A 12,125-nucleotide genomic window follows, 5' to 3' on the forward strand; every position below is an offset into this window, starting at 1 on the left:
CAACCTGGAAAAAAGTAATAATAAGCAAACCGTGCATTATATGTACACAAAATTGGTTTCAATAAAAATGTCAGGATAGCACACGAGTCTAGGAAAATGGCAACACAAAAAAATGTTTTGCTTTCTGAGACCACTTAGAGGACCTGTCACCAAATTTTCCATGTTCAACTGGATATAATAATGGTTGCAGAGCAGTATAAAATGTTTTTTTTTTGTGTTTTTCCTTTTTTTTTTTTCTAAAATTTTACCCCTAATGAGCTATCACAGAGATGTCACTGGTGACGTATGGTTCTTACACCTGTATGATCCTGACCAATCCATAAGCAGGCAGCAACATAGCAAACACGCCCCACCATAGCATAGAGCAGGTTTGTCAGTGAGTAGGATGTAAGCCCGTTGATGTCTGTTGTGCTCGCTCTGCAGTGCGATCAGTGATTTGAAAAGAGAGCTAACAGAAGGGTTTATGTGACACATTTAAAGGGAACCGGTCACCCCCCTAGGAGATATGAGACCTCTAATATGGGCATACAGGTTATAGAAAAGTAAATCTATACATACCTGTATGGCCCATAGTAGAGGTCTGATTGCAGAGAAATGTGTTTTTATAAAAACACGTTTTCTATAACCTGTATGCCCATATTAGAGGTCTGCTATCTCCCAGGGGGTGGCAGATTCCCTTTAAACTCAGCTGTACTGCCCCTCCCTGCACACTGCCACTCATGCAGGAAGTTAGGCTAGAAGAGGTACATCTCACACTGAGAAACCTGCTCTAAGCTATGGTGGGGGTGTGTTCTTTTTATGCTTTGTTGCTGCCTGCTTATGATTGGAGGAAAAGTGCACACCCCCCTGTGAAAACAAGAACACCCCCTTGCACTTAACAATTGTTAACTTGTTAGGTGCAAAATACATTGCTAATATCATCGCAACAGAGCCAAAATGAAAAAAAAAAACATATTTATTCCTCACTGCAACCATTGTGTCCAGTTAAACATGAAAAATGTTCTCAGTCTCTATTTAAATATAGAGAAATTGCTGCATGTTTGGTATCACTGTGATCGCACTGCCGTCGCCCGCCAAATGAACACCCTTAAAAAAATAAAAAAAATCCAATAATGGAGGATTGGGATGATTTTTTTTTTTTCTCCATTTGAACCCACTTGAAGTTTGTTTTACCATTATTCTGTATATTGTGTGGTAAAATGAATGACACTATTCAAAATTAAAATTTGTCTTGCAAAAAATAAGCCCTCATACATTTTTTTGATGGCGAAATGTACAAAAAATTACTGCAAAAAAAAAAAAAAAATCACCATGTCCTGAAAGGGTAAAGTTTTATTCTAGCTTTTTTTTTTCTTTGCTCTCTTCCATAGGATGGTGCAGGGAGCTGCTAGTTAATACACAGTGAGCGTGACTGGAATCACTGTCCCTGCAGTTGACACTCTGCAGAGCAGCCAGTCAGTGTGCAAAGGGGCATTACCACTAATTTTGCAGAGAAATATGTTTTTTGGAGGTGATAGGTTCCCTTTAAGAAAGAATAACAGATCTTTTTTCCACTTCTAGAATTCAGTGGACTGTCTTCTCCATCCTGCCACAAGTAAGGTAATGACATGGCAGCACAATTTGATTATAGAGACCTTAATGTGCCATGGAGACCACAGACTGGCCCTACGCTATATTCTAGTTATGAAGCCTCCAATATTCAACAGTGCAGAGGTCAAACGTCACATGACTGTATTTTTAGCAAACAGGTAAGTTTTGTTGCCTTTGTCACATGTTAATTCCTAGTTGTCTTTAGAGTCTTCTGCATATTCAATTAAAGAATCATGATGAATTGGGGCACAGCGATAGGTTTATGGTATCCACTGGCTGTATATTTAATGACATATCACAATTTGTAGGCACATTTTTGAGGCCTGGAATCTGCAAAAGCTCCACTCCAGCCGATTGAATGTTGAAGAGCTGCTGAAACATATGTATGAAACATGTCAAGAAATGGGGCTTGTGGAAGATTTGCTGAAGCTTGCCTTCACAGATTCTGAACAAGTAAGAGGCCATAAAGCCAGCATAACCATGACTGTAGAAAGTTTCTTTACTCTGTCTGTCTCGTTCTCGCTATCGCAGCTTTTAGAAGCCCTCTCCCACCCAATCAGCACCCCTGCGACACAAACACGGGCTCCTGATGGCAGTCATGGCAATCTGAGGTCAAATAATGAACTCCGTCTGCCAGCTACAGTGGCCTGTTAGACTATGCAAGAAGGATGGCCTAAAAGTCTTTTGTTTGTGTAACACTGACAGGTGTAATGCATTATCCCAGTGATCAAAGTAATAAAAGGTAAAATCCCATAAAGGAATGAAGTAAAGTAAAAAAAAATAAAAAATTGAAAAAATATTTTAAATAAGAACAAAAAATTAAAAATAATTCAATAAATATGTATATGTCTGTAAAGAGAAACGAAAAGGTACTCATTTTGTATTACCACATCCAAAACGACCCGAACTATAAAACTCACTATTTATTTAACCCCTTCAGTGAACACCATAAAATGGCAAACTATGCTTTTTCATCATGCCATTGAAAAAAGTCGAACAAAATGCAATAAAAAAAACGTATGTAAATAGCTGCTAACGTCGTCATCTTCTCCCTCAAAAAAAAAGACTCCATACAGCTTCGTCAGTGGAGAAATAAGAAAAAAGCTATAGTCCTCACATGACTGTCAGCAGAAATATACAAACATTATAGTTCTCAAAATATGGGGATGCAAAAACTGTTTTTTTTAAATAAAGGGGGGGTTAGGGCGCAAAAGTGGCCAAACAAAAAAACTAATAAACCTGGTGTCTCTGTAATCATGCTGACCCACAGTGAAGGCATTAAAAATAAAACAAATTCTGTTGATTTGTTCATTTTGCCTCCTAAAGATTTAAGTAAGGCTCAGCTCACACTTATCCTGCTCTCTATGATGAGAGACCAGACAGAGTACAGAGGAACTCTGTTGCATCATCATAGAGGAGAATGGATCCCTCAGGGGTTTCATCTGAATCACATCATTCGGAGATTTAGATGGAAACCCCAATGTAAGTGCTCAACGTAGAGCACAGTATAGATGTGATCCCAAATGTTATGTAAAATGTTCCCAATAAAAGCTTTGATTTAATTCACAAAAAAACAAGTCCCCACTCAGGTCCGTCATCTGTCAGTGGAAATATAGATGGTTTCCACGTTACTGGTTGCACAAAGGCTCTGGAAAAGTGAAATTGCTCACCGCAAAAGAAATCCAGCAAATTCTGCACTCCCAGATCCAAATTCCCCCCTCCGTCTAAGCTGCACAATGTGCCTAAACCACGTTTAGCTTCCACAAATTTGGCACTTCTGTAGCGTTGAGGGCCCGCTTAAATTACGGGGTACATGTTTCCGGAAGCACAGGTTGGGCATAATGTATGGGCACTACAATGGCAGGTTTGCATTTTTAACTCGACATCATCCATTAAAATTGTCACTACACCTGTAAATAAATTCCCAATTGGGTGTAATTTCCAAAATAGGGTTACTCGAGGGGGAGGTTCTGCCCTTCTGGTACGTCGGGCTCTGTATGTGGAGTCCACAAACTATTCTACAATAATTTATTCTCCAAGAGTCACTCCTCCCCCCCCCCCCCCCCCCTGAGTCTCACCATGTGGGTAAGCAGTACTGTACAGCCACATATGAGGTATTGCTTGGTCAGCAGAAATTGTGTGATAAACTTTGGTGCCATTTCTACCCATTTTCCCTTGTAAAACAACATTTTTGTGGTATGAATACAGGATAAAAAGTATCTTTTTACTGTGTTAGGCAGTAGATAGAAAAATATTCAAATTTAAGAGTCCTCAGTGGTTGATGCCTTTTAATTGCTAACTGAAAAGATGTTAACAAATAGCAATCTTTTGAGACTGCTCAGGTGTCTTCATCAGGTACTATTCTGTGACACATTCTACTAGAACTTGTTCAAAGAGAGCCAAATAATGCTCCTTCCATCCTGAGTCTCACTGTATGGCTAAGCAGTGCTGTATTGCCACATTCAGAAGAAATTGTGTGGCAAATTTTGGTACCATTTTTACCCATTTTCCTGTGTGAAAATGGAAAATATATATTTTTTTCTTCACTGGTCAATAGTATAAAATTCTGTGACACACCCGTGGTGTAGGGTGAATTCACTGAAGTGTAGTTTGTAAAATGGGGGTCACTTTTTGTAAGGTTCTGCTGTTCTGGCACCTCAGGGGCTCTTCCAGTGGGTCATGGCAAGCGCAAATCATAACAGTAAAATCTGTTCTATAATATGGTGCTCCTTCCCTTCTGAGCTTTCCACTGTGCCTGAAATGTAGTTCCTGCTACATGTTGGGTATTGGTGCTCTGGGGAAAAATGGACCTCACAGGTTGTTGCGCAATTTTTCCTATTAATTCTTATAAAAATGTAAAACTTAAGGCTAAAACAACATTATAGTGTTAAAAATGTGATTGTTTCTTCACCACCCAATGGTATAAAATGCTGTGAGACACATGTGATGTCCACATGTTAACTGCACCCTTGCATGAATTTATTGAGGGGTGTAGTTTGCAATGTGTGGAAATTTATTGGTGGTGTCTAACTGGCAATGTAAGGGACACTGCCAATGAAACATGGCACCCTCAAACCATTCCAGCAAATCTGCACTCCTATGGTGCGCCTTCCCTTCTGAGCCTTGCACTCTGCCTTAAAACTAGCTTTCAACCACATATGGGGTATTGGCAAACTCGAAAAATTTATCCAATTTGTTAATCAATTTCTTCAATTTACTCAGTCCAATATTATACAATTCTGTGAATCACCTGAGGGTTAAAAATGCTCATTTCACCCCTAGATGAATTTCTCAAGTGGTGTAGTTTCCAAAATGGGGTCACTTGTGGGGGGTTTCTCCAATAAATTCCAGTCAAAATGGCGCACCAAAATTCAAATATGTCTCCTTTACTTCCGAGCACTGCCTGTAGTTTTCCCCTAAATATGGGTTATCAACGTACTCGGAAGAAATTGCACAACAAATTTTGTTGCCCAATTACTCCTGCTTCTCTTGTGAAAATGAAAAGTTTGGGGCAAAACCAACATATTTGATGGAAAAATGTGTTCTTTCATTTTCACGGTTTAGCGTTATAAAATTCTGTGAAGCACTTCTGGGTTCAAGGTGCTCACCAAACCTCTAGAAATATTCATTGAGGTATGTAATTTCCAAACTTGGGTCACTTGTCAGGGGGATTCCACTGTTTAGGCCCATCAGGGGCTCTGCAAACACGACATGGCGTTAACTATCTATTGAAGTCAATTTTGTAGTCAAATGGTGATCTATCCCTTCCAAGCCCTGCCGTGCGCCCAAACAGTAGTTTTCCTCCACATATGGAGTATCTGTGTACTTGGGAGAAATAACAAATTTTGGGGTACATTCTTTCCTTTTTCTCGATTTAAATGAAACATTTGGGACAACAGCAACATTTTTGTGGGACAAATTTAAAATTTGTATTTATTTTTTCTTCCGTATTGCCTTAATTCCGGCGAAGCACCTAAAGAGTTAATAAACTTCTTGAATGTGGCTTTGAAGACTTCGAGGGGTGCAGTTTTTAAAAGGTGTTACTTTTGTGTATTTTCTGTCACATAGGCACCTCAAAGTCACTTAATTTACAAAACCAACATTTTTTATTTTGTTGGAAAAATGAAAAATTGCTGATAAACTTTTAACAATTCTAATGTAACAAAAAATTGTTTAAAAAAAAAAAACTGCTTATGTAAAGTAGACATGTGGAAAATATTAGTTTATTTATTTTTAGTGGTATGACCATTTTTTTTAAAGGCATAAAAATGAAAAGTTTGAAATTTATTTTTTTTTAATTTGTCAAATTTCCAATCTTTTCATAAAGCAAAGCATATTGACCTAAATTTACCACTAATATGTGTCATAATTACTGAGATATGATGTCGCATTCCAGAATTATTGCCACACATTGGTCAGAATTGAAAAATGTTGCCTGGTCAGCAAGGGGACACCTGGCTTTGGTGGTGAATGGGTTAAGCACCTGAAAGATTAAGAAAGTTCCTGCAGTTTTGAACACTTGGAGTCATGCAGTTTTTACAATGGTATCACTTTTGGAGGGTTTCCAATATAAATGCCCCTCAGTCACTTCAAAAATAGATTTTGTAAATGTCTATAAAAAATTGCTGCTTAACTTTTAAGCCTTTTAACAGGCAAGCAAAATAAAGAAATGTTGGAAAAATTATGTTAACGTCTTAAATGCTTAACTATTTTTTTGTGACATAGCTATCTGGCTCCATGGCAGTAAATTCGGAGTTTCAAAATTTCTAATTTTCCAAATTCTAAATCATGCTGCTCTCAGATTACATAGCAAAAATTTGGTGACAGATTCTTTAACCCCCCTAGGGTGGTCGGCACATTAATGACCAGGCCAGTTTTTACAATTCTGACCACTGTCACTTTGAGGTAATAACTCTGGAACGCTTCAAATGATCCCCCTGATTCTGAGATTGTTTTTCGTGACATATTGTACTTCATGATAGTGGTAAAATTTCTTCAATATGACTTGCATTTATTTGTAAAAAAAAAGAAATTTTCAAACTTTGAATTTTCATGCCCTTAAATCAGAGAGATATGTAGCACAATATAGTTAATAAATAACATTTCCCACGTTTCTACTTTTACATTTCCCACGTGTCTACTTTTACATCAGCACAATTTTAGAACCAATTTTTTTTTGTTAGGAAGTTATAAGGGTTAAAAGTTGACCAGTGATTTCTCGTTTTTCCAACAAAATTTACATAACCATTTTTTTAGGAACCACATCACATTGAAGTGACTTTGAGGGGCCTTTATGACAGAAAATACCCAAAAGGGACACCATTCTAAAAACTGCACCCCTCAACGTGCTCAAAACCACATTCAAGAAGTTTTTAACCCTTCAGGTGCTTCACACGAATTTTTGGAATGTGGAAGAAAAAAATTAACATTTTTATTTTTTTTCACACAAATTTTACTATAGACCACAATTTTTATTTTCGCAAGGGTAACAGGAAAAAATAAACCCCAAAATTTGTTGTGCAATTTTCTCCTCAGCACGCCGATACCCCATATGTGGGGGTAAAACCACTGTTTGGGCGCACGGCAGGATTCAGAAAGAAAGGAGCGCCATTTGAGTTTTTGAATGTAAAATTTGCTTGAATAATTAGCGGATGCCATGTCGTGTTTGGAGAGCCCCTGATGTGCCTAAACAGTGGAAATTCCCCACAAGTGACCCCATTTTGGAAACTAGACCCCTCAGGGAACTTATCTAGATGTGTGGTGAGCACCCTGAACCCCAAGGTGCTTCACAGAAGTTTATAAAATGGAGCCGTGAAAATAAAAAAATCTAACTTTTTCCACAAAAATGATCTTTTAGCCCCAAATTTTTTATTTTCACAAAGGTAAGAGGTGAAAATGGACCCCAAAAACTGTTGTGCAATTTCTCCTGAGTGCACCGATACGCCATATGTGGGGAAAATAGACTGTTTTGGCGCACGGCATGGTTCAGAAAGGAAGGAACACAAAATTGGCTGGAATTGAGTGGAAGCCATGTCGCGTTTGGAGAGCCCCTGATGTGCCTAAATAGTGGAAACCCCCCACAAGTGACCCCATTTTGGAAACTAGACCCCTCAAGGATTTTATCAAGGGGTATAGTGAACATTTTGAACTTAGAGGTACGATGCAGAATTTGATAACATTAGGTCATCAAGTTGTCATTAGTCTTGAGTGCAAGTGCTCGCTACTTGAGTACTCGAGTATGCACCATGTATCGCAGGTGCTCGAGTGACATATTCGAGTCCCCGCCCGCATGTTTCATGGTTGTTAGACACCCAAAAAAAAAAACCATGCGGGGACCACTCGTGCATGGCAGGCAATCCACGCAACGTTTTTTTTGGCCACGAAGCATATGGGGCGGAGACTTGAGCATGTTACTCGAGCATCCGCGATACTCAGCGCATACCTGAGCACCCGATGCAGACTCAAGTAGTGAGCACTTCCGCTCAACACTAGTCACCATATCATCTTTTTTTTTTTTTTCACTTTTAAAAAAATCCCAACCCTAACCCTAGCGTTTATTTTTTACACCGTTCCTCGTGCGGTATAAGTGATTAGACGACCTTATTCTTCGGGTCGGTACGATTACATCGATACCAGATTCATATCAGATTTTTATGATTGACAGCTGTCACACACTAAAAGACGCGCTTTTTTTTTTTTTTTTGCATAGACTAGTTTTAGCATTGCCATATTTTGAGAGCTATAATTTTTCCTTATTTTGGCCGACAGTCATGTGATAGCTTGTTTTTTATGGGACAAGTGAATGTTTGTTTTTATTGGTACCATTTTTGGGCACGTGACATTTTGTGATCGCTTTTTTCTTCCAATTTTTGGGAGGCAGAATAAACAAAAATCAACAATTCAGGAATTTTTTATTTTTTTTTTTTAATGCATTTCCACATGTGGTAAAATTGATAAGGCAGCGTTATTCTTTGGGTCAGTACGTTTACATCAGTGCCACATTTATATATTTTTTTTTGTTTTGGCGCTTTTACACAATAAAAAGTGTTTTATTGAAGAAAATTTTTTGTATCGCTTTTTTCTGTGAGCTATAACTTTTTTTATTTTTTGGCTGATGGAGTCTTCTACATCTCCCTTCTCCACTGGCAGAATCTCCTAGCAGGTTATCCAGTATGCATTCAATCAGACAACTCCACAGCCGTGGCATACATACACCGACAGGGCTTAACACGAAGCAAATCCGTTATGACGGCGGTCTCATGGATTCTGGTCTGGGCCGAGTGACACGTGCCAGCAATATCGTCAGTACACATTCTGGGGGTGGACAATTGGGCCGCCGACTTCCTTAGTCATCAGAGACTCCTCGGGCGAGTGGACACTCAACCCCATCGTGTTCGATAAGATCTGTCACAGATGGGGCACCACCGACGTCTATCTAATGGTGCCTCACTTCGTAGCCAGGTCTCGCTACCCCTCTGGCATTCGGTTATGACACCCTCCTCATTCCATGATTTCATTTTCATCTTCCTTACCTCTTTCCGCCTCTGCCACTGATCCCGAGAGTCATCAAGAAGATCAAGGCAGAGGGAGTCCCAGTAATCATGGTGGCTGTAGACTGGCCCAGAAGGGCCTGGTATGCAAAGTTAGTCGATCTGCTCACAGACGTACCCTGGAAACTTCCAGACCTACTCTCTCTCAGGGTCCCCTCTTCCACCAGAATTCTCTGTCTCTGAATTTAATGGCATTGCCATTGAGGCCGCGGTTTTGAGAGAAGCATGTTTTTCATCCCAGGTCATACAGACCATGGTCAGAGCAAGACAGCCCGTGTCCTCACGCATTTAACATCGGACTTGGAAGGCCTTTTTTTTTTTTTGATGTGAAAACAACATTTTCTGCTCACATGTCTTTTTCTCTTCCATCCATCTTGGCTTTTCTCCAGTTGGGACTCGACTCCGGGCTTTCTATCAGTACTCTCAAGGTTCAGATCTCTGCACTCTCAATTCTTTTTCAACGGAATTTGGCTTCTCGTCCCAAGCTCAAGACCTTCCTCCATGGAGTTGCTCGACTGGCTTTGCCATATTGCCCTCCTGTAGGCCCTTGGGACCTTAATCTGGTCTAAGCATCCTTCAGCAAGCCCCCTTCGAACCTATCCATGACATCTTGTCGTCATTCCTTTCCTGGAAGGTTGCCTTTTTGGTAGCCATCACGTCCATCAGAAGAGTTTCTGAGCTGGCAGCTCTCTAGTCGCTCTCCTTTTCTCATTCTCCATCAGGACAAGGTAGTTTTCAGACCAGTTCCTCCTTTCTTAAGGTAGTCTCCTCATTCCACATCAACGAGGACATTGTTCTGCCTTCTTTCTGGTCATCTCTGGTTCATCCCCTTGAAAGATCCCTTCACAAGCTGGACCTGAGCAGAGCTCTGTCTACCTATCAAGGACCGCTTCATTCAGATGTTCTGACACCTTGTTTGTCATCTGAGGGTCATCACAAGGATCTCCCTGCTACAAAATCTACCATCGCTGAATTCGCTCGGCTATACTGGAGGCATATCGCGCTACACACAGGCCACCCCTTCCGGGAGTAAGAGCACTCTCCACTCAAGCGTTGGGGGCTTCCTGGGCTGTTTGCCAACAGGCCTCTGCAACCCAGATTTGCAAAGCTGATACCTGGTCATCTCGTTACACTTTCACAAGGTTCTACAGAGTAGATATCTACGCCTCGGTCGATGCTGGCCTAGGTATGAAGTTTCTGCAAGCGGCAGTCGCCCGCCGTCCAAGCTGATTTGTCAGTTATTCTATTCCCCTATTCCCTCCTTGGGACTAATTTAGGACATCCCATGGTTACCTGTGTCCCCCAATGAAGCAATAACGAAAGAGGGATTTTTGATACTCGCTGTAAAATCTTTCTTAGAGCCTTCACGGGGGGACTCTGCATCCTCCCTGGTTTATGCCTCTGTTGGGCCTGTATATAGTTCGGTTGTTTGTTGCTTCTTTTACTGCTTGTTCACTAACTGACGAGCTTTGTGCCGGTCGATGGGTGTATACTGCTGAGGAGGAGCTAATTCTTTTTTTTGGCTAGCGGCCGCACAGCGACAGGTGCATACACTCATGGCTACCTGTGTCCACCAATAAAGGCTCAAAAAAAGAGCTTTTACGGTGAGTACCAAAAATCCCTCTTTTGCGGGACGAGTTACAGATTTTTTTTGTTACCATTTTGAGGCACATAATGTTTTATGATTGCTTTTTATTCAGATATTCAGACACAATGAACAAAAAACAGTAATTTTAGTTATTTTATTTTTTTGTGTGTGCTTTTGTGATTTGGGTGTGCTTTTTTGTGTGTTTTTTATATATTTTATTTTACTTTTTCACTTTTCTTTGTACTTTGTCCCACTGTGGGACATGTATCATTTTTCGTGTACTGCAGTGCATGAGACTGTCAGTGAGTCACTGAGTGTGCTTGTGAGACCAGGCTTATAGCTAGATCTTACAGACCATCGTACCCTGGGGTCATCAGATGACCTCTAGGTACCATGATAACCATCGGTACCCGCAGTTTTCATTTTGTGCGTCCCATGGTTACAATGGGGATCTTGCAACCCCCTTACAACCAGTTAAATAGCTCTGTTGCGATTGACAGCAGTATTTGAGGGGTTAATTTGCCTGATCAGTTACAAAACCGGCCAGGGCCGATTATAGCAGGGTGTCAGCTGTCGCATACAGCCGACGGGCAGCACTACAATCTTATTCCCAATCGCCGTTTTAAAACCAAATCAGGAATAAGGCCCCTTTACAACTGCCGTTTTAATACGTATCGGCAGTTGTTAAGGGGTTAAAGTTTCAGATTTTTTCATAGACAAATGCAAGACATATCCACCTAAATTTACCCCTGAAATAAAGCACAGTGTCACGAAAAACACTTTATATGGTCTATTCAGAAATGCTAAAACTGGCTGTGACAGGAAAACGTTAACAGCCACAAATTGTAGGACATTTTCCCTGTGCGATTATACAACATTTCTTTTAGAATTGTCACTTTTGTTCCGGTAGGAACAGTGATTCAGACAGAACGTGAATGTTTCCTTTTGCCTTATGCTTTAATAAATCTTTATTTTTATTATAGGATTACTTGCATACATTTTTGCGCACAAACGGAGGTATTCAAAATCAAGAGATCTTGTTGGTACATCATTTACAGAGAGCAAATTACATACCAGCTTTGCGGCTAAACCAGTCACTGAACAATTATCACCTAGTAAGTCCTCTGTTTCATTTTAAAGAGTATCATGAATATATATGTAAGTAATAAAAATAAGTGAAAGTGATTCCATAGTTCTGTTTTTTAAGGACTGGAAGGGCTATCTCTCCTTTTCAAAAATAGTTTCTCTGACTGTTATATCTTAACACTGAGATGGTGAGGTGCCAACGCCGAATACATGCCTTATAATGCCCCTTTTAAATACAGTAAATAGATGCTTGCAGCTTCACCCCCAGTTGGAGGTTTCTGTTTTCAGGAAACATAGGAAAGGGTTCTTTA

The 12,125-nt window shown here is 40.1% G+C and overlaps 1 protein-coding gene across 1 annotated transcript in view; it reads left to right on the forward strand.

Annotated features, from left to right (window-relative positions):
- LOC141257818 (protein ELYS-like) overlaps positions 1-12,125 on the forward strand; it is a 113,365-nt gene that overhangs the window by 57,519 nt on the left and 43,721 nt on the right. The window contains exons 21-23 of the mRNA XM_073672828.1: positions 1,561-1,748; positions 1,899-2,043; positions 11,712-11,843. Of these exons, the coding sequence (XP_073528929.1) occupies positions 1,561-1,748; positions 1,899-2,043; positions 11,712-11,843 (465 nt within the window). The remainder of the gene's footprint in view (positions 1-1,560; positions 1,749-1,898; positions 2,044-11,711; positions 11,844-12,125) is intronic.

This window comes from Phyllobates terribilis, unplaced genomic scaffold, assembly GCF_046119375.1.
Source record: "Phyllobates terribilis strain yellow unplaced genomic scaffold, ASM4611937v1 Scaffold_3__8_contigs__length_932513732, whole genome shotgun sequence".
NCBI classification, from domain to species: Eukaryota; Metazoa; Chordata; class Amphibia; order Anura; family Dendrobatidae; genus Phyllobates; species Phyllobates terribilis.